This window comes from Vigna unguiculata, chromosome 1, assembly GCF_004118075.2.
Source record: "Vigna unguiculata cultivar IT97K-499-35 chromosome 1, ASM411807v1, whole genome shotgun sequence".
NCBI lineage: Eukaryota > Viridiplantae > Streptophyta > Magnoliopsida > Fabales > Fabaceae > Vigna > Vigna unguiculata.
The window spans coordinates 618,215-642,666 of NC_040279.1; the positions used below are offsets into that span (position 1 = coordinate 618,215).

General features: G+C 29.7%; 3 protein-coding genes across 3 annotated transcripts; 1 reads left to right on the top strand and 2 right to left on the bottom strand.

The window, feature by feature from the left end:
- Window positions 1–94: 94 nt before the first annotated feature.
- On the top strand, window positions 95–8,911 carry LOC114181520. Its single transcript, XM_028067996.1, has 13 exons — window positions 95–169; window positions 881–1,036; window positions 1,318–1,444; window positions 3,119–3,247; window positions 3,410–3,484; window positions 3,586–3,657; window positions 3,895–4,047; window positions 4,130–4,225; window positions 4,313–4,366; window positions 4,449–4,887; window positions 4,958–5,886; window positions 5,964–7,181; window positions 7,251–8,911. The coding sequence occupies exons 1-13, from the start codon at window positions 95–97 to the stop codon at window positions 8,909–8,911; spliced, it is 5,184 nt and encodes a 1,727-aa protein (XP_027923797.1).
- A 4,748-nt stretch (window positions 8,912–13,659) lies between these two features.
- On the bottom strand, window positions 13,660–15,536 carry LOC114175819 (berberine bridge enzyme-like 22). The gene has a single exon (XM_028060638.1). The coding sequence runs from the start codon at window positions 15,466–15,468 to the stop codon at window positions 13,882–13,884; it is 1,587 nt and encodes a 528-aa protein (XP_027916439.1). The 5' UTR covers window positions 15,469–15,536; the 3' UTR covers window positions 13,660–13,881.
- Window positions 15,537–20,756: 5,220 nt separating this feature from the next.
- LOC114196257 (berberine bridge enzyme-like 22) lies at window positions 20,757–22,480 on the bottom strand. The gene has a single exon (XM_028086848.1). The coding sequence runs from the start codon at window positions 22,444–22,446 to the stop codon at window positions 20,869–20,871; it is 1,578 nt and encodes a 525-aa protein (XP_027942649.1). The 5' UTR covers window positions 22,447–22,480; the 3' UTR covers window positions 20,757–20,868.
- Between the last annotated feature and the right edge of the window lie 1,972 nt (window positions 22,481–24,452).

Below are 24,452 nucleotides of genomic sequence, written 5' to 3' on the forward strand. Positions count from 1 at the left end.
ATCTATATAACCGTCTGTTTTCCTATTTACTATCAAGTTTTATGTTTTTACAAAATCACTGAAAAAGAAAGGTCACTCTCCTACACTTGCTTCCATGGCTTCCTCTTTGAGTGTCACTGCCAGAAAAACTTTAGGAAGGTTCACCACGTTTCATTTTCTTCATAATCAGGTACGTTTACTTCACAATAACTTCAAAAATATTTTGGCTTTCATGTTTTTTTTTCACCAAATTGCTTCGTCATCCATCCTAATCGTTCAAAAACATGTTTTTATGTGATCACTTTTTACACAATATTACTTATTCTCGATTTTCTTTATAAAAATTCAAACTTTGTGCAATAATCCTTCATGTATGTTTTTTTCTATTTGTTTCCCATGCTTCATGTATGTTAAACTATGATTTTTGTTATGAAAATGTCTTCTTTCTTCAATAATCGTTGAAATCAGTTCAAACTATGTCGACCTTTTTGTCTTTCATAACACAACTTATATTTTTACTTTGTTTGAACTCTGACTTACTATTGGTTTCTTCTAAAGATGTCATCTTTATCAGTTTTACATCACCCATGCATGTTTTTATTCCTGTATTTTAATAGTTATGCTTTCATCATCAGTTTCATATTTGTCTTATTCAAACTACTGTTTTTTATGCATTTATCATCTATGTCGACCTTTTTTGTCTTTCATAACACAACTTATATTTTTACTTTGTTTGAACGCTGACTTACTATTGGTTTGTTCTAAAGATGTCATCTTTATCAGTTTTACATCACCCATGCATGTTTTTATTCCTGTATTTTAATAGTTATGCTTTCATCATCAGTTTCATATTTGTCTTATTCATCTTTTTGACCTTTCTATCTGTTTTTTGTGTCATTAGGAGTTTGGACATGTTGATCCAATATTTTTCGCTATTTTTGGTGAGGAATTAGGACCCGTTTGGCACTTGGAAGATATTGAAGGGAACCAACATCAGTTAACCTTTAATATGGATTTCAATCATCCCGTTCTCACGGATGGTTGGTATAACCTACGAGTTTTTTATAAACTGCAACATATCCATCAAATTGTATTTAGATATGTTGGCAATTCTACCTTCCACATCACTGTATTCCCCAACATGTCTCCAATATCAACTGGTGCCAAATTTCTTTCAAACCTAATTCGGTTGCGAAAAAAACATCTGTTTAGAGTCAAATTGTCAAAATCTCAATGCAAAGGAAGCCATCTGGTGAACTTATAATTTTATTATTTTGGTTTTATATATTTTTTTCTTTATATATTTGTATTTGTGTTCTTATTTTGTTATTTTTTCAGGACCTGAAATCTGACTTTGCAGATTACGTTCGTAAACGTAGATTGAGGAGGTTGGAATTGCAGGGACGTAATAACACCTTCATTGTTCAATGTAAACTTCTGCTACGTAATACACCAAAGAAGTCAAGTAAGATTGGGAAGGGATGGAAGGACTTCTGCACATTCAATCGTTTGGAAGAAGGAGATATTCTGGTGTTTCTAGCGGAAAAAAAAAATGAAAAAGAAGAAGATCAAAGTATACGTCCACAAAGAATGCAATTTCTAATATTGCACTTTTCTTTTAGTTTACTATTTATATTATGTATGCTTTTTTGAAGAACTCTGTAAGTAGTTTGGTTTTATTTTGTTTGTAATAGTTTTAGCATCCTTTTTTTGTTGCTTCTAATAGTTAGAAGCCATATCTAAAAGTATTTAACCAAAATTAATTATCGTCACGTTTTATATTTTAATTATTTTCGTAATACATATTTTATTTAAGTAATAATTTTCTAAAATACATTTACCTTTGCGATACTATAAATTATTTGAAATGATTATGATAAGAATTCAAATATGTTAAAATATTTCATTGTTTTCCTTTTAAAAAAGTTTAGAAGTAATAATAAAGAAGCCATCTTCATTTTGTACAGTACTAATAATTGGGCATACTAACAGAATATAATTTTCAAAAGATTTTATTAATTTCTTTACAAAGTTTTTTTTAATATTTGTTTCAAAATTTATTCAAATTGTTTTTTATTCAAATTGTTTTTTTTAATATTTGTTTCAAAATTTATTCAAATTGTTTTTAATTGAAATTTTATTTCTTCGAAATTTTTTTTCATTTCTAAACTTGAAAACAATAAAATTATTTTCTTTTGGCGTTTCTTTAGTAGTTGTATTTTAAACTCAATGTAGAAACAAATGTTTACTTTAATGGTTGACTATTACAAAGCAGAGTACTTTTGTGCTTGCCAAAATAGGACATATATCACAGATCCACATTCTGAAATGAGGCTTTGCATTGTCTGCAAATCATCAATTTGGACTTTGCAGATCAAATCTTTTTCAAAAGGTACGCTTTTCCAAATTTTTATTTATTTGTTCAGTTCTGCCATTTCCATATCAGTTAAATGTTTGTTCTTTTTTGTCAAAACTTTGTACTGACAGTACCTGAATCATCAAGAAGAATGTTGGTTGAATACTAAAAATGTGCCTACATATACTAATAGGTTTTTTGTTCATCTCTGCTTTACTTTCTTCACAGTGCATTGTTATTAGTTTTCTATTTGTAATTTTAAATATTCCTCCAACATGTCATGAATTTGTAAAACACCATAATACCACAATACAATGCATAACTTATGCACACTTTGAACATTATCACAACAAAATGGATTCAACAAATGGAAGAAGAAAAAGGAAGAACATTATCCCACAAAATTTATCCAATACCTTGATGAAGTTCACAGGTTCAATATTTTTATGTTTCTCACATTGCATTTTTAAGTTTCTTCATTTCTTGGAGCTCATTTCATTCGTTTCTCATCCAATTAAATCTACATGTATGTTATTTTTTTTTCTTAGTTTCATTTCATTCACAAATGAGGACAATTTATTACTGCACCTCTTTCTGAAATAAGATATTGTGCTAATAATTTTTTCATTCACTATACATTTCATCCAACAAATTTCTCATTGTTATCAAACTATTTGTCATTTCATTCACAAATCTGAATCCATTGATTGCACTAACACAAATCTGAATGCATTCGTTTGACATGTATTCTTTTCTCATTGGACTTTTTAACTATTCTACCAGTATCCAAAGAAAATGTTACGCCAGATTCAAGTAGCAAAACCTACTTATCTCTCAATGAAGATACAGACGTGCAGAATAAAAGAATTCAATCTACTATTAGAAAGCCACTTTCCGAGTTGACATATTGTGGTAAGTTTGTTTTTTAATTTATTTTTAATCCAAACTGCATATTTATTAGTCTCATTATTAATATTTATTAACACAAATTGATATTAGATGACATCATTTTTTAATTAATTGGTTTCATCTTTAAATTCATTTCATAATCCTTTTTTTAACTGCATTTTTCAGAACTTGAACAAAATAATGGGAAAGCTGCAAGAAGAAGAAGGAAACTTATTATAAATCACAAGTTAGCAGATAAAAGTAATTTCTTTCATAACTATTTCTTTATATATCTATTATTATGAAATCTTCAATTGAATTTCTTTGATAGTAAATTTTTCTATTAATACCTATCTTACCAGAATGTCATGGTTCTACATCAATTGGATCTACCAATGCTCCAATTTTGCAAAACAGCAACAGTAACAACAAAGGTACAAATGAAAAATATATTAATTATTTTAATGCTTTTCTCTTAATATATTAGTGCTTTAATATATTTTACTATTATTTGTTTTAAAATTGAGTTGTGCATACTGAAATTGAAGTTACTATTTAAATATATTTTAAATATATTGTGTATACCACTAATATATTTTACTATTTAAAAAAATTAATCAACAGAAATTGAAGTTACTATTTAGTTCATTCATTTATGCATGTACTTGCAGGTATTGTTCAATTTCATTGTCCTATTGGAAGAAGCAAAATCAATGTGTTACCTAAAGAAATTGTGGGTGGCAGCTCCAGTCATGCTTCACTAAATTCTTCTGCTTTTTCTGAAGTTGTCAATCATTTTTATGTTCAACAACACCAAAGTCATGGTAATTTATAATATAAACAAAATTCATTTCTGTAATTGTTAAAAATTCAGGTTCCTAATATTAATTTCAATTTTTGTTAAAGGTTTACAATTCTGTCAGCCTTCTCGGGAGCAGGCTATTAGATCTATTTCGAAGATATTGGATTTTGACAATAATTCTGAAGAAGATGAAAATGATGGTAATCAATAATGGTTAAATAATAAATACTTTGGGTTTGTTTATTTAAATTGTTTTTTAAATAATAAATACATTCTTCTTCTTTCAGATAACATAATTGGACATTTCAAATCTGATTTGTATTCAAAAGCTGAAATTCAAGGTGAAACAATACTTTTTAGTGTTTTGATATTGGAGACATGTTGTTATTTAATTACTTACATATATGTTTTTTATGTAATTAGGAAATGTTGATGTTGGGGAGTGTTCACTTGAGTGTCCCTATTGTCAAGCTCAATTGTGGTACGAAGAAAGATCTGATAAATGCAAAAGATTAAAACAAGTTGATTTCTCTCTTTGTTGTCAAAAGGGAAAAGTACAACTTCCATTGTTGAAGAAACCTCCACAATTGCTTCAAAAGTTGTTAAAAGGAGAAGACAGTACAAGCCAGAATTTCTTACATTACATAAGAAGTTACAACAACATGTTCTCATTTACATCCATTGGTGCTAAGATCCATTCCTCAATCATCGATGGATCAGGTCCTCCTCAATTTATTCTTAGTGGTCAAAATTACCATCGCATTGGAAGTTTATTGCCCGAAAAAGGATCAAATCCCAAATTTGCACAACTATATATTTATGACACAGAAAATGAAACAAGCAACAGAGTTAGTCACTTTGGGTATGTTTAAATAGTTTCTTTATGTTTTAGCCATCATTGGAATATAATTGACTAATATTTACTTTTTCAGGTCTGATAGTCAGCAATCCATATTTGATAAATCATTGATCGAAGAATTGAAGAAAATGATTGACAAACACAATGTACTTGCTCAGACATTCAGAAGAGTAAGAGATTTTATACATGATCATGAACAATCAGATTTTGGATTGAGGTTATTTAGACATCGCTTTAAGGATCCTAGAGTATATAATACACCAGTAGCAGATGAAGTGGCAGCATTGATTGTTGGTGATTTGAGCACCTTAGATGTAGGAAGGGACATCATTGTCAAGAAAGTTTCTGGTCAATTAACAAGACTACATGAAACACACACATGTTTCATTCCTCTTCAATATCCTTTGATTTTCCCATACGGAGAGGATGGTTATCAAGAGGATATTCCAATTAGAGATTGTCAAAAATATGGACAAAGTAGAAAAAGAATTCGCATTTCTTTACGAGAATTCATTGCTTTCAGAATACAAGAGAGAAAGGTGGAATTTGGTAATGTTGTAAATTCACGTAGATTGTTTCAACAGTTTTTAGTGGATACATACACCATGATTGAATCCCAAAGGTTGTCTTTTATACGAAATAATCAAAAACTCATTCGTTCACATATTCTGAATGGGTTACAAGAAGCTGTTAACAAAGGTGAAACTGATCCTTCTTCCATTGGTAAGCGTATTGTTCTTCCAGCTTCATTTACAGGTGGTATGAGATACATGTTCAATAATTGCCAAGATGCTATGGCAATTTGTAAGAGGTATGGCTATCCAGATTTGTTTATAACAATCACATGTAATGTGAATTGGCCTGAAATTGTTGATTTTGTCAAATCAAGAGGATTAACTGCTTCAGATAGGCCAGACATAGTTTGCAGAGTTTTTAAAATGAAATTAGACCAAATGATGACAGATTTCAAGAAGAATCATTTCTTTGGCAAAGTCAATGCAGGTATACAATTTTAATTTTCTTAATTTTTTTTTATTTTCTGCCTATTGTTTTCTCTAATAATTATTTTACAAATTTAGGTATGTATACTGTTGAATTTCAGAAGAGAGGTCTTCCACATGCTCATATATTACTATGGTTGAGTGACTCTAACAAGTTAGAAAATGCAAAGCATATAGATCAAGTTATCTCTGCTGAACTTCCTCATCCAGATCTCTATCCTAAACTTTCAAAAGCTGTTCAAACATATATGATACATGGTCCTTGCGGAGCTGCTAGATTCAACTCGCCATGTATGAAAGAAGGTCGGTGTTCTAAATTTTTTCCTAAAAAATTTAGACATTCAACTACAATTGATGAAGATGGATATCCTGTATATAGACGTAGAGATGATGGTTTATTTGTGTTGAAAAATGGACATAAATTAGGTAATGCAAATGTGGTGCCATATAGTCCTCTTTTGTTAATGCGTTATCAAGCTCATGTTAACACAGAATATTGCAACAAATCCAACTCAATCAAGTATTTGTTCAAATATGTAAACAAAGGTCCTGATAGAGCAACAATTAAAATTACAGACAAGGAGAATGAATCTACAGAGATGCGTATTGTTGATGAGATAAAAAGATACTATGATTGTAGATATTTATCTGCATGTGAAGCAGTTTGGCGAATTTTTGGTTTTGATATCCATCATCGGTGGCCAGCTGTTCAACGGTTAACTTTTCACTTACAAGATCAACAACCAGTTTTGTTTAAAGATGATGATCGAATTGATGATGTATTGCAAAGGAATGAGAATATGAACACCATGTTCTTAGCTTGGTTTGAAGCTAACAAAAAATTTGAGGAAGGTAGAAACTTGACCTATGCTGAATTTCCAACAAAGTTTGTTTGGATTTCTCAACAAAAACAATGGAAACCAAGAAAGCAAGGTTATAGTATTGGTCGACTAACATATGTTCCTCCAGGATCAGGTGAATGCTACTACATGAGAATCTTACTAACAAAACAAAAAGGTTGTATTGATCATGATAGTATAAAGACAATTAATGGTAAAACATTCTCCACATACCAAGAGGCTTGCCAAGAATTAGGATTATTGGCAGATGACAAAGAATTCATTGATGCCATTAAAGAAGCTAGCCATCTTGCATCTGGAAATCAACTTAGAAGGTTATTTGTTGCTTTGTTAATCATGAATACAATGTCTAAGCCAAATGTGGTTTGGGATGCAACTTGGACTTTACTTGCAGATGGTATCCTATATCAAAAAAGAAAAGACTTGAACATACCAGGTACTAAATTCAATTCTTCTACACTGTTTTTTCCATAATTAGGTATTAATTACATATTCTATTTTGTAGATTTACAAATTGAAGAGCATGATTTACACAATCTTTGCTTACTAGAAGTACAAGAACTTCTAAATTCAAATGGGCGAGCTTTATCAGATTATAGTTGCCTTCCTCAACCTGATCTTTCAAATTCGTTCAAATTTCAGAACAGGTTCATTGTTGATGAACTGAATTATGATAAAGAACAAATGGAGAAGCTACATCAATCTCTATTGCAGTCTGTCACTAATGAGCAACTACATGTTTATAACAGAATTATGACAGCAGTGAAGTCAGAGGTAGGGAATTTCTTTTTCTTATATGGTTATGGTGGTACTGGAAAAACATATCTCTGGAAACTTTTGTCAGCTGCTATTAGAGCAAAGGGAATGATTGCCCTTAATGTAGCTTCAAGTGGCATTGCATCTTTATTGCTTCCTGGAGGTAAAACTGCTCATTCTACTTTTTGCATACCATTAGCAATCAATGATGAATCAACATGTAACATCAATCAAGGAAGTCTTCGTGCTAAACTATTGATGGAAGCAAAACTTATAATATGGGATGAAGCTCCTATGATGAATAAGCTATGCTTTCAAGCTTTTGATAGAACATTGAGAGACATTATGAGAGCTACGAATCAACATAATGCTGACAAACCATTTGGTGGAAAGGTGGTGGTCTTGGGCGGTGATTTTAGACAAATTTTGCCAGTAGTAAGAAAGGGATCAAGGTATGATATTGTGAACTCAGCCATTAACTATTCTGATTTGTGGCAATATTGCACAGTTCTTAAGCTATCACAAAACATGAGGTTAAAGACTGCTACTTCAAATGAAAGTGCAAAAGATATAAAAGAATTTGCTGATTGGATTCTTAAAATTGGAGATGGAAATATGAATTTGAATGAAAGTGGTGAAGCCAACCTTTCAATACCAATAGATCTTCTAATTCAGGAAAGTGAAACACCTTTACTTTCTTTAGTCAAATTTGTTTATGGTGGTCTAATTGAAAATATCATGACTCCTGGATTCTTTGATGATGGTGCAATACTTTGCCCTACAATTGATAGTGTTGAACAAGTAAATGACTTCATTTTATCATTGATTCCTGGTGAAGAAAAAGTTTATTTAAGTTCAGACACTCCTTGCCAATCTGATGATGATCAAGAAATTCAAGGTGAGTGGTTTACTCAAGAGTTTCTAAATGATATTAAATGTTCAGGAATTCCAAATCATAGGATTAAATTGAAAGTTGGCGTGCCAATTATGCTTTTAAGAAACATTGATCAAGCAAATGGTTTGTGCAATGGTACAAGGTTGCAAGTTAATGATTTGGGAAAGAATGTTATCTCTGCTACAGTAATAACTGGCAAAAATGTTGGTGACAAAATATTCATACCAAGAATGAACTTGACACCTTCTGATTCCAGCATCCCTTTCAAATTTCAAAGGAGGCAATTTCCAATATCCTTATGCTTTTTGATGACAATAAACAAAAGCCAAGGTCAAACTCTTTCTAAAGTTGGACTTTATCTTCCTCGCCCAGTTTTTACTCATGGACAATTGTACGTAGCAGTTTCTAGAGTCACATCAAAGAAAGGACTAAAAATCTTAATTCTGGATGAAGATGGAAAAGTAACCACTACAACTACAAATGTGGTTTACAAAGAAATCTTTGAAAATCTTTGATAAAGGTATACAAATTACTTTTATATAATTCTTAAAATTTTTCAATTATTTTACATTTAACTGTATTTAATTTTTACCTTGCAGATTACAATTGGTGCAGATTACTTTATATTTTGGGTCCATATACAAATTTTGGTGAACATTACAGTTCATGCAGATTAGAACTGTATAATATATAGTCATTGATAATTTTTGGTTAACATATACGAATTTTCATACTTTCATTGTTTATAATTTTATTTTCCAGGAGCTACTTCTTTGCATTCCAGTAATGCTTCTTATATATTAATACACTATTGTTTCTTCTATTAGTTTTATATATATGTTGGTTTTCAATTGTTATTTGTTGCTTTACTCTATTTTCAACAATAAATATCTACATACATGTGCTTGGATGTTACTGAATCCGATTTGACATAAATGTTAAAGAATCTGAATTATATATTTTTGCTGTTACTTTACCTGTAACTTCTATACTTTATTTTATCTGTTACTGTTTGCACGTGACAATGTTCTCTATTTCAACCTCCATTTACACCTTTATCTGTTACCTGTAACTTTCACTTTACCATTTCATACACATCCTTCACTCAACACTACATTTCAACCTCCATTTCTCTACAATTACAAGATTGGAAATGGACCAAAACCAACAGCAGAGAAGAATACTTTGGAAGTTCAACACCATCTACATATTCTCTAAGGTTTGTCTTCAATTTTAACACAATTAAAAATTTAGATCTATTACCCTGCATTCAGATGTTCTGTTGTATGTGGTTCGCAGTATGTACTGCACCTCTCACTTAGGTTTCTTTATTATTTGAATGTTCAAAATTTTTTCAATTTTGTTTTCTTTCTATTTATCAACGTCTGTTAGAAATAAATACATTTTTTGTTGATATATAAGTCTGTTGACAACTTATATATGTTTTGTTTTTCATTCTGTTATTGCAGAAAATAATTTAGTATCCTCATTATTTTGTAGCCATTTTTGTTTGTTGATCGACACTTTGCTGTTGGTTATGCACACGAATTAGGCCCACAGTGGCACTTGGTAGATGTAAATGGTATGACCACAACAGTTACCTATAACATGGATTCAGATAACCCAAGGATCACTGAAGGTTGGTTCAATATGAGAAATTTGTATCAAATTCAAAGTGATTCTCACATCCAGTTTCAGTATTTGGGAAATTGTTTATTTCACCTAACAGTGTTTAAAGGTGGATGTACACGAAGAAGTTGTTCAACATTTATGAACCGTATTACTCATCAAAATACAAGATCTATATTTTCAGTGAAATTGTCAAAGTATCAAAGCAAAGCAAGTCACTTGGTATATTCCTTCTCATTTATTATTATGCTTATTACTTAAATTAAATTCAAATAATTATGCTAACAATAAACGTTTTAATGATGTAGGATTTGCCATCAAAGTTTGCCAACTTTATTCGGGAGGTCAATGTAGAAGACGTCTTTCTTATAGGGCCTAAAACTATAGTGAATTGCAAAATACTAATATCCAACAAACAACGAAGTTCAACAAAGATTGGTCAAGGTTGGAGGTTGTTTTGTTCTGAAAATGAATTAAAAGAAGGAGATATTGTTGTCTTTCAAGTAGACAATGATTTCATCGAATCAAATGTTGAAGTATTCGTGAATGGTTGTTGTTGTGATTAGATTAAGGATAATGTTTTAATGTTGATGAATTATGGTAATTCAACTTTGTTATATGACAATATATTTTTGTACTTCATCAATTATGAATATTGAACTTTGTTATATTACAATATAATTGTTTATAATAAATGGTTTTTGAAATTTTGTTTAAAATATATAATTCATGATAATTATTAAAAATAATCCCCGCACGGGTCAAAAAACTAGTTTGAGACAAAGAAAGGTGTGGGACCTACTTTTGTGATATGTTATGTGTGGAATATTTATATATAACATTTTGCATGGTATGGTTTTAACCCTTATTTGATTTTACGTGGACTAATCCAGAATTAACGTAAATTTTTTATTTTTTAATTAATTTTAGAAACCATATATTAATTCTGCATTAAAAAATCAATTTTAATCAATTTTATATTAATTTGATACAGAATCAAACAGTCACTTAATTGCATGATCTATTTTAAGCTCAGTTGAAAAACCTATTTAGTAATTTCTTTTAATTAAAATATTTTATTCACATTAAATTGATGTTTTGGTAGTTTGATTTGTCGTTGGTTTTTATACTTTAGTTTAAATTGTAATATTATATAAAGTGGAAGTTCAATAAGTATGGTTGCACACACCATTCCATAAGAAAACATTGCATTTCTTTTTCTAGTATTTATATAATTATCCACGTCATCTAATATTCTAAAATAAAGATATGCCACTCGTTTGATCGCGCATATTGTTCTATTTTACTCGGTTTTTTTTCTTAATAATTCAAAAAAGCAATTTTTTTGCTTTTTCCTCTCTAAATGTATGACCGTTAGTGTAAATTTGACACGTATTCATTACAATTTTTTCATGTCACTGTACGTTGTTTGTGAAAATCTAATCTTGTATTTTTATTTTTCATGTCACTGTACGTTATTCATTACAATTGTAATACTTACTAATTTAATTATTTATGATTAAATTATTTTTATTTTTTAAATAATTAGTTTGAATAAAGTAATTTGAATATCTTAATTTTCAATTTTTTTATTTGGATAAGACAATTTAATTTTCATTTATGGCGAGCTGAATTCTACCTTTAAGTCTAACTTAACTTAGTTTGATTTTCGATCTAGGTTGGCTAAGCTCAACCTTCGTCCGAAGTTGGTCTGGCTTGAACTTCGTCCTAAATTGATTCAACCTTCGGCTCGTGCCGTCCCGACTAGACTTCTACCTATGCTGGCCTAGCTCGACCTTTAGTCCGAGCTTATTCGTCTTGACCTTGGTCTGACCTAGGCTGTCTCGACCTTTGCTTGGGCCGGCTCAAATCGACCTTTGACCCAGGCCGACTCAAATCAGAGTCATCTTGTCTTGACCTTTGGTAGAGGTTGACTTGTGGCAAAGGCCGACTTGGCTCGACTTGGGACCTGGACTGACCTGGCTCGACCTTTGGTTTGGGACAAATCGGATTGACCTTCGATCCATACCAACTCGTCTCGACCTTTAATCCAAATTGACTTGTCTTGACCTTCGGATCAAACTAGTCTGACTCAACCCTCGATCTGACTTGATCCAGTTCGACCTTCCGTCTATCCTGAGTCCGCTCAACTTTTTGGACCTATGGATTTTTTTGTCCTAACTAATAAGTAATTTCACAACTTTGAGAATTTCAATTTTCTTCTTCTTTGAATGAATGTCAAATTTTACTACTTTAGTTAATTAGTAAATTTGAAATACCTTCTTAAAATTTTTCAATTTCAAATTCCTTTTAATTTTTTCATCCAAAAATATCATTTTCCTTAAAAATTTCAAATTCTTCGTACACATGAATTACTCTCTTCGATTAGCTTTTCCAAACACATTATAAATGCAATGACTTGACTTGATTGAAGTTTTTTAAATCAATTTGCAACGCAATTGAAACAAAAATTTAAGTGGACATCGACTCTTAAACTTTTTAACCAACCTGAGACAAGTTACTAAGGCTTTTAAATATATAGAAATCGAATCACTTTTGCTTCCGTATAAAAAGACACACAAATAAATAAAAGAACAATTTACTCTGTATTTACGCTGCTTTTGTTTGTACGTTATTAATAATATTATGTAAAAAAAAATTAACATTAATAATTTATAATTACATAATAATGTAAAATTGTGTATAAATCTTCTATTTGTTTTTAGTTTAATTTCACTGTGTAATTTTTTTTTCAAGAAGAAGACACATTTACTTTTTGGTGACATTACTCTATCATCATTTCATCGTTGTTTTGAATGTTAGTTTTTATTACTTTCTTACATTTTTTATATTAGATCTAGTCTCATGTTCTTTGTTACTTATTTATTGTCCATTTAGTATATATATTATTTATATATGTTCATTACAAATTAATGCATGGTAAAGTATGTTTGATAAGGTTAGTAATTTAGTTTTTAACTTATTTTATTAACTTATATAAAAGTATTCAATAATATAATTCAAAATATCAGTAATAGGTTGTTATATTTTTCGTGTAATTTGTAAACATCTTAAATTAATATAATTAATCATTCAGAAAATTACGTATAATTTTGTATACAATTTATTTATTTATTTTTTGAATTTCTTTTTAAAGATCAGTTCATGCTTCACCATCTTAACGTATTAAAACAATGAAAAAAAAAATCAAAATTTCTCTCTAAACCGGTCCGTCTGAGCTTGGTTCAGTCCATTTCAACTGTCGGTCCAACCTGATCCGGATCGGCCCATCACGGTCGTCGACCCATGCATCATTCACCAATTTATATAATCAAAGGAAAATAATTTTTTATTATTAAATTTTGACACTTTTATCTTATAATCTTAGGTGTTATTTTTTAAGTGGTTTTTCACTTTTTTTTTTCTAACTTTTAACATTTTAAAATTATTTAAAAGATGACACCACCTCATCTAGTAGTAAAAGAAAATTGTCAAAGTTGACTAGGTATCATCTTCCATAACAAAAGATCATTCTAATATGCTTGTAAACGTTTACACCATAGTCTGGTACCATAATTTGGCATCGATAACAGTAGCAATTAGTGTTCTTGTTGTTCATAAGAACTGCAAAACATTAGCAAGATATTTTTGGCATTCCTTATGAGATTTCGTTACTTCATGACATTCCACAACTCCAAAACCATTACCAAAATACATCATATCCATTTCAAATTTGCATCCCCAACCTTTGAAATGTTTGCAAAAGCAGCATACCATTCCAGATTGGGTTATTAGCAACAACACAAAGCAGAAAATGAACATAGCAGTGAACCTGCTCGACATAATGTCATACCCTTTAAGAATGAAAGGAATTCAGGAGAGGAATGCTCTGTTCATTCCAGAAAAAATTTTGGGGGTCAAACTTTGTCTTAATCTGTGCCAATCTTCTGAAGTTATCCTTGAAGTACTTCTTCCCCCAAACACTAGCCTTTGAGTAGCTTGTGTTTTGATGCTTGTTTTGGCCTAAATCAAGATCCTTATAGTTGAAGTAGGAAGCTCTAGGAGATTTTGACACATAAGGAGTCATGTATTTGTATATCCTTTTAGCCCATTCTTCATGCTTCTTGGATGCTTCCTTGCTATTCACTTCCCACTTCACCAAGTACTGTATGTTATACAAGTTTCCCTTTCTGTGGGGAAATGGGATTTCAGATTCTGAAATTTCACTCATTCTACCACCATAAGGCTCCAATATCAGCATTGCTAATGTATCTTCCTCAGAAACAATTTTCCAAGCACCTTGTAGACCAGATTCTGGTATTGCCTCCTTCACAAAGTCAGACTTGGCCTTGAAAGAGCTTTTGAATGTGGTGGTTCTGTTGAGCAACAGTTCTAAAGGGTCATCTTTGTTGAATCCAGCAATGACCATAACTGATTGAATCCAGTTCATTTCAATGCAGTCTTTGGCCTTCAATCCCAGTTCTGGGAAACTCTCATTCATCAGTGGTATCAACCTGTCTATTCCTCCGAGGAACACAGAGTTGAACACTGCTTTAAATGTCTTTGAATTGTCACCACCATTTTGAGCAACTACTCTGATGAAAAGATCCTCATGCAGTTCATGTCCTATGTATTGCCACCTGTGAATCAGATTGTTGGCTCCTTCCCCCAATGTTCTTTCAACATTGAACACTGTGACAATAGGTGGAACTCTGACCAAGCTGATCTTCCATGCAAGGATGACTCCATAGCTAGTAGCACTACCTCCTCTTATGGCCCAGAAAACATCTTCTCCCATTGATTTTCTGTCATGAATCTTCCCATCTGCATCAACGAGGTAAGCATCAACAACATGGTCTGCTGCTAGGCCATGTTTTCTCATTATGGTACCTTGTCCCCCTCCACTTATATGCCCTCCTATCCCTATGCTAGGACAGGTTCCTGCAGGGAATCCATGAACTTTACTTTCCTTTGATATTTTGTAGTAAAGTTCACCCAATGATGCACCAGCCTGAACCCAAGCTGTTTCATCAGCAATGTTAACTTGAATGGAACGCATGTTGATGAGGTCAACCATCACAAATGGGACCTTACTGAGGTATGATAGCCCTTCATAATCATGGCCACCACTTCTGACTTTGAGCTGCAACCCAAGCTGTTTGCTGCATCTGATGCCTGCTTGAATTTCTGATTCATGGAAAGGTGTCAGAATGAGAAGAGGCTTCCTTGAAGAATTCAACCATCTAGGATTCTGTTCCAATGCTTCCAACACTGGTGTATACAGTGAGGAGGATTTGGTGAGGATGATTTTTTCAATGGATTCAGAATTTCCATCAAGTTTTGTTATCAAGCATTCCTTGAATTTCTTCTCAAGGATGGTTGAAGCTGAAGATGAGATTGGAAGAAGCAGTATCAGAAACACTGCAAGATAACTCATCTGCATGTTTTCTTCTCTGCTTTTGGTTTTAATGAGTTATTATGTTTCATAACTCAACACACATTTATACACAAACATATCTGTAATACATGTTCACATGAAAAGATAGAATATTGAAGGTGAGAACATGTTGAAGCCATTTTGTGAACAGGGAGAAACATATGTTGATTTGACTTTTCTATGGCATTTTTTATTTTCCAGATTTGCTGCTGAAGAAATGGAAGCTGAGTAAAATACTGGTTTAAAAAACTTACTGGTATGACTACTTTCCACACAGAAGTAAGTTCTGTGTGTTTGTCACTGTATAAACAATATTTTAATCTCTTAGATCCTTATATTTAGGAACTTTAAATGTCTTTGTTGTTCTTTGTTAAGTAATTTTGTTAACTTTTTAAGTGCTTTAACACCATCACAATTAAATTGAGAAAAAGAAATTTCATTATCTATAGAGATTTCATTTTTTTCACATTTTTTCACTAAAACATAAACATTAAAAGATAAAAGAAAAATTGTTTGTACAAAAACTAAATAGTATGAATTAAAATATAAGTATGTATTAAATAACTAAGTAAACCTACAATTAAGAACTTTTAAATTAAAACATTAAAATTAGTTTATAAAAATTAAGAGATAAATAAGAAAAAAAAAAGTCCAATAGAAAATCCTGAAATTGCAGACAATAGAAACTTGATTCTTGCCAGAGAAAATTTTGTATATTAATTTTTAAAAATCAAGCCTTACTACTTTTAGTTAAATCACTACTATGTTTTAAAAAATAAATTTACCAATTAATATTACACAATTTTTTAAACTTTAATAAATTCTTACACTTTAAGTTTAAGTCATTCATTATTGTTGAAGGAGAACGTTTTTTTTATTTCTATTATATGTATTCCCTGCAGCAAATGATTTTGTCAATAACAAGTTTTTAACTTTTGTATTAATTTTAAATTTTAAAGTTATTAATTATCGTAAATTTGATGGAAGTTTCGAATCTGAAATATTAATTATTTAGCAATAAATTTTTGGGTATGTGTTTAGTTTTAACCAGTGAAAATCATCCCTTAATTCAAACTTCATAATTTTTAATGGCTGCGGATCTGAGTTGTTTAATATTTAATAATAAAAAGGTCAAATCAATTATTAACGGATATTTCTGACTGTTGACAAAAAATATATAAACTATTTTTTTTCCAGTTAGCTCAATTTTAATTATTTCAAAGCTCTTATTATATTTCAATTTCAACTTTCAATGATTCATATTTTAAAGTTAATTCATTTCAATTACTTATCAAATAGTTTTTTACTAATTTATTTAAATTATTCATCTACATTGATATTATAATTTTAGGTGCTATTATATATATTTTTAAAATGCAACTAAATAAAAAAAAAAGTTAATTGTATTTAGTAATACTAATAAGTTAACTTCTAACTTATTTAACTACCTTGTAGTATATAATCCTATCATCGTAATATCTGATAAATTAAATCAAATTTATTAAATATACAGATAAATTTGTTACTAAAAATTTAAGTCCACTTTACTTTGCGAACTATTTTTCCCCTTCTAAAGTAGTTGCCAGTTAAAACTTAAGATAAAACTTAAGATTTATTAAAAATATTTTTATTTTTTTAAAAAAGGATCCAAGTTCATTTGTCTGTATTTTATTTTATCTTTTTTTATTATTAATTTCTTCTTTTAATCTGCTTTGTGGTACACCACCACACACGAGTTTAGAATCTGAATATTTATTTTAATGGATTTAAAAATTCAATTTAGACATGTAAATTTTAAAGTCTCTTTTGTTTTTTCAATGGCATTAATGAGATTATGCATATTTGTCTCCTATTGCAATGACAACAACTTTCTGATTTGTAAATTTTTATGTTCAAGCATGTGTTGGGAGCCATTGTTGATGATAAGTTTTGGTTGCATTAGTTGACTAAATTAATTTTTTTCTTAAAATATTTATTTATGAAATTTAAAATAGTAAAGAGATTTTTATTAGTTAAAAAAAGTGTAAAAAAAAGGTTACATTAATAGGAGATAAAAGTTAAACTCAACAAAAAAAATAATTATAGTTGGATGATGAGAATTTCTTAGGTTGGAAAAATGTCACTACTAAATAAAAAATATTTTTTTAATCAAATAAATAATAAAAAAAGTTCAATATTTTGGTCAAAATATAACTAACATTTTTTTAATTTTACAAATATAAAATTAAAAGAAAAAAAACATCACCACTGCGTACGCACGGGTATAGCTCTAGTTTAAATAGGAAGAGATTACAGTAAACATTGGTCTAAGTCCGTACTCATTTAAGTCTGCATCTCGTCTAAATTCATATTGGAAAAGTAAAAATTTTTGGATCAATCATTTAGTAAACTTATTTTCATGCTAAATTTTACGTAATATATCTTATATCTCTCGTATTTTTATAATACCTACAAATTTTCAACACTCATAATATTTCATATTGTACGTAATATCTTGTATTTCTCGTATTTTTATAATACTTACAAATTTTCAACACTCATAATATCTTATATTGTAAAATAACTCTTAAAATTTGAAAAGTCTATGTCTCATTTAAATCTACGTAAATTTTCAAAATCAAAATACAAATTTAAACAAATATTCAGGATATTATATTGACTTGACTACTAAACCTAAACTATCACATACAAAATATCTTCGATCTAAGTACACATGGGCTGCTATTCCACAAGCCATTAATGAGAGTAAAGTTACAAAATTCAAATTAATGCAGAGAATGCATACACTCAATAGACCAAAATAATTATTTATTTAATTAAAATGACAATAAATTACAAAACTAAATTCATTCTTATGCTTAACAATTATTTTGCGATCTTCACTTAGTTGTTAACACAGTGGCGATAAATTTGTATATAAAAAAGAAGTTAAATTTTTAAAAGAAAGTAAAAGAGCTGTGTTTCTGAATTTTTGTATGAAAAGAAGACGTGCCAACAATGTAGAAATGATTCTTGAAAATATTCATCCATTGACCACAAACATTTTTTACTTGAATTATACTGAAATTAAACCCTCTCTACTAGAATATTATTACTCTTCATATGTTCTATAAGCTAAGTTTTATTAAATATTTTTTTTACTCACCAATTAGCAAGTAGGACTACTAATTTATCATAAATAATAAATAATAAGATATTATTAAATAAGTATATTTTATGTCCATTAAATACGCCTTATTCCATGCAAATAAGCATCAATGATATGCTATTATTTTATTATAACATAGTCCAATGCACATACCTGGTCAAACAAGCAGTTGCCAAAATAGATAAACGAAAGTAAGGTCTAAATTATCCAATTATATATATATATATATATATATATATATATATATATATATATATATATATATATATATATATATATATATATATATATATATATATATAATATTAAGCAAAGCAACAAGAAATTTGGACCATAAGATCTTGATTATGAATGACAACGAGTCAAATCAAGTGTGAATAGTGTCTACTGCAACTCGATTCGTAAAAAAATAAAATTCACCATTACCCATTTGTTTACTCGTTGGATACCCGCGAATACTCACATACTCGTAAATATTTAAAAATAATATATATTTCATAAATTTTTTAAATAAAACTATAAAAATATATAATATAATATAATATAAATTTTAATTTTAATTAAATTTAACATAATAAAATATTTTTAATTTTAATTAAATTTAACTTAATAAAATATAAATTAAATTTTAATTTTTTGTTAGTAAAGGATATTCGCGAGAACGGGTAGTATGATACCGGCACCCGATCCATTTATAAACAGATATTAAAATACCGGTTACCCGCTATCTGTGGATAATAAATACCCGCGAATACTAACTATCCCCGGTGGATTTTATCTACGGATATCGCGGACACATATATTTTTGTCATCTCTAGTCTTGATTGCGTTGAGATATAATTTTGTGTATTAGCGACCAAACAATTAATTAGTGATCCTAATTCTGGATTTGTTACTTAGATGCTATTTTTTAATGCATTATTTTTTTTTTCTCTTTGAATTTTCATGCTTGTAATTTTCGGAAGAATTTATACGTGAATATTCATGTGTCAATCAATTATTAGATTTTTTTTTGTCTCTTGTGAGCATTTTCAAGCTATAAAAGAATTAAAAATCATTTTCAAACAAACCGTATTGTTAATATTTATTTACAAATTTGTATTACATTATATTTTTATATTTTGAAAAAAAAGTAACATCCAACAGAAAAAACAAATTCAACTCCAAACAAAAAAAAATCCCATGTATTGCATGAGAAATAAACTAGTATAAATTGTTTAAACATGTGTTGTATGTATAAATATATAGCTTAAAATATTTTTATTTATTTTGTGTATTAAATGCATAATGTATAATCTAAGTAAAACTTGAACGTGATAGGAGAACAATATTGACTATAAATATAACTGTCTTTAAGCTTTTTTCTTCTTCTTTTTTTGTCAAAAACAAAACATTAGTGGAATTATGTTTTTATAGCTATGAAATTATATTTGTATTTGAATTTTTTTTATTCATTTTGTTTATTTAGTATGTCAATATGCAAGTTATATTTCAACTTTTTTTTTCTAAAACAAGTTAACCTATTATTGACTGATTATTATTGACTGATTAAGATAGGTTGAAATCGATCTTAGTTTATGTGTTTGATAATCGGAAGAAATAATTAACATAAACTTATAATTAATTTAATATATCTATATTAGTAATAAAATATTTTTTTGGAACCTTTTTTTTTAACATAATTTTATAATTAACTGAATAGAGATATATTAGTACTAAAAAAATTTGAGACCTTTTCTCTTAAACATAATTTAATAATTAATTTAATACAAAAATATTAATAATAATTTTTTTTTTAAGATCTTATTGTTGGAGGCCTAAAACGAATGTTTTACTTGTTTTACCTTTAAGTTGACTCCGATAACAATAATATATGACTCCAATTCTTATAAAATATTGATATTTATAATATATCGATATTTTAATTCGTGACACGGGTTTGATATTTTAAAATATTTTATTAATATTTATTAATAGAGTATCTAATATATAAATTAATTCTTGCAAGATTAATATGAGTGTGTGTTGTTCAAAAGTAGTTTCTCACTTTGGAACAAGATTTCATCCAAAATATTAATAAAAGTGAAGATCTTTGCAACAATTTTTCAACATAAATAAAGACGAAAGAAATAATTAAATCTAACCAAATTTCATTAAATGTTGAGTGCAAAATTACAACATTCAACACTTCACCATCCAATCTGATGCTGTTAGGCTTTCAGTAATCACAAAAAGAAAAGCACTTTATGTTAACAAAGCTAGGAAGTTAGGGGAGGAATACTCTGTTCATTCCAGAAAAAATTTTCAGGATCAAACTCTGTCTTAATCTGTGCCAATCTTCTGAAGTTACCCTTGAAGTACTTCTTGCCCCAAACACTAGCCTCTGAGTAGCTTGTGTTGTGATGCTTGTTTTGGCCTAAATCAAGATCCTTATAGTTGAAATAGGAAGCTCTAGGAGATTTTGACACATAAGGAGTCATGTATTTGTATATCATTTTAGCCCATTCTTCATGCTTCTTGTATGCTTCCTTGCTATTCACTTCCCACTTCACCAAGTACTGTATGTTATACAAGTTTCCCTTTCTGTGGGGAAATGGGGTTTCAGATTCTGAAATTTCATTCATTCTACCACCATATGGTTCCATTAACAGCATGGCTAATGTATCTTCCTCAGAAACAATTTTCCAAGCACCTTCTAGGCCAGTTTTTGGTATTGGCTCCTTCACAAAATCAGACTTGGCCTTGAAAGAGCTTTTGAATGAGGTAGTTCTGTTGAGCAAGAGTTCTAAAGGGTCATCTTTGTTGAATCCACCAAAGAACAAAACTGATTGAATCCAACTCATCTCAGTGCAGTCTTTGCCCTGCAATCCCAATTCTGGGAAACTCTCATTCATCAGTGGAATCAACCTCTCTATTCCTCCAAGGAAGAGAGAGTTGAACACTGCTTTAAATGTTTTTGATTTGTCACCACTATTCTGAGCAACTACTCTGATGAAAAGATCCTCATGCAGTTCATGTCCTATGTATTGCCACCTGTGAATCAGATTGTTGGCTCCTTCCCCCAATGTTCTTTCAACATTGAACACTGTGACAATAGGTGGAACTCTGACCAACCTGATTTTCCATGCAAGGATGACTCCAAAACTAGTAGCACTACCTCCTCTTATGGCCCAGAAAACATCTTCTCCCATTGATTTTCTATCATGAATCTCCCCATTTGCATCAATGATGTAAGCATCAACAACATGGTCTGCTGCTAGGCCATGTTTTCTCAACATAACACCCTGTCCCCCTCCACTGATATGTCCACCTATCCCTACACTTGGACAGGTTCCTGCAGGAAAACCATGAACTTTACTAGCCTTTGAGATTTTGTAGTAAAGTTCACCCAATGATGCACCAGCCTGAACCCAAGCTGTTTCATCAGCAATGTTAACTTGAATGGAACGCATGTTGATGAGGTCAACCATCACAAATGGGTCCTTACTAAGGTACGATAGCCCTTCATAATCATGGCCACCACTTCTCACTCTGATCTGCAACCCTAGTTGTTTGCTGCATTGAATGGCTGCTTGGATTTCTGATTCATGGAAAGGTGTCAGAATGAGAAGAGGCTTCCTTGAAGAATTCAACCATCTAGGATTCTGTTCCAATGATTCCAACACTGGTGTATACAGTGAGGAGGATGTGGTGAAGATGATTTTTGCGATGGATTCAGAATTCCCATCAAGTTTTGTCATCAAGCATTCATTGAATTTCTTGTCAACCAAGGTAGAAGCTGCACATGAGATTGGCAGAAGAAGTATCAGAAACACTGCAAGATAACTCATCTGCATGTTTTCTTCTCTACCTTTGGTTGATTGTGTTGTGTTTCATGTATACATATGTACATTAATATTGTACCAGAGAAAATGGTGAAGCTAATATTTTTTTGTTTCCATTGGTCCAAATCAACGCAAATAAATAAACAAACTGAGGGAAGTGATATTTCCAACGCAGAGAGAGAAGGTAATGTTTAATTTTTCTTAGTACTTGGCATATCTTAAATCGGCAGCTACATATAAAGTATTGTGCTGAAAAACCACGTGCAGTAGTTTCTATTTATTATTGATTCTTGCTTTGTTGATTTTTTTAATTTCCTTCCACCGGTAGCACGTTGATTGGAAATAATTAATTATATATGAAAGGTTAATCCTTAGGCATGTTAACAATATATGTACATGCGGTATTACGAATAGTATGAAACGGATATTAAGAATGGATACCCATTATTTGTGGGTATGAATATTTTTGATACCTTGTATTAGTGGGACGAGTACGGATATTATTGTATCCATACCTGTGAATATCCGTATCTGTTCAACTTTAATTCACACAAATATTTATATATATATATATATATATATATATATATATATATTAGTAAAAAACATTCTGACCTAATTATTTTTTATCAGGAATCAATCGAAGAAAGTGGACTTGCTGATCAAAGTGTACTATTTAAATAATTTCGAATGTGTTGAACGTTATTTTAAATTTATTTTTATGATTATTTAGATTTGTATGGACTTAAGTTTGTTTGAACTTTATTTAAAATTTATGACAGTGATGTATTTTATTTTATTTTATTTGAATTTATGATTAAATATTTATTTTAAATAATTTTGTAAATACCCGTAGGTAGCCGTAAATATCCGCGAATATGAAAAAAATAGACAGATATATTTATCCAGAAGGTAGGGTATGAGAGAGCTACTACGCGTACCATACTCGTTCCGTTGACATCCTTATGTATAATCTAGAAGACAAATTTAACCCTCATATGCATCTACAATGTCTAACATTGGATATACACCTTTCTATATACGTAAATATTCTCAAACTATCAGAATTTATTTTGATAATAAGAAACTCTTCAAAAATTAATTTCTCAATAGCTAAACATTTTATAAAACATGAATTTTGAGAGTATGAAGAAATTAAGACATAAAGTTAAGCTTAAATATATTATTTAAATCTACATGTACACGTAAATACATATTATAGGAATATGAATGATAGAAATCGACCTTTACAAAAGAAATCAAAATCAATCTTTGAAAATTTTCTAATTCCAATTATCTTTCTTTCTCGTCTAAGACAATTAGGGGCTTTTATAATGGATAGCACCGAGAGTTTTCAAGTAATTATTTAAGATTATTTGATCGAATAAAAGCTAAAAGAATTTAACAACTTAAAAAAAAATACAATTATTTATATGAGGTGGATATGAAATTAATGAATAACTAAATAATAATAATAATTTTATGGTTTATGGTTGTTTTCTACTAACATATATTTGTCATGATTACTTCTTTTCTTTTTCCATTTTTACCAATGTCTAAAGTAGGAGAAAGGTATATTTTCTTGAATACAAGTTGGTCATCATAAAAAAGGAGAAATTGTTAAAATGGGAGATTGTGGAACTCCAAGTTTTAGTTTTTTACAATGGCCAAACATTGATTAAATCTACATAAATAAATTGAGTCTAGAAAATGCTATAAACCAAGCAAAAATATTCTTAAAATCAAATTAAGCACAACATAATCAACGTCAATTTTAACGCGAAAATAATTCATTTCAAAATATATACCTACCATTGATTTATATTAATCGATTAGCTTACTAATTTAATCAATTAAAACAGAACACATTTACAAGTTTTCAATGCCAAAGGACATTAATTGATTAGGTTATTTTCATAATCGATTAATATCATCAATAAACATATTTATCTTTAAAAACCAGCTTCCTTTAGGTTTTTGAGATTTTTGAAGTTCATCGAGAATCAATCAAAATGAAT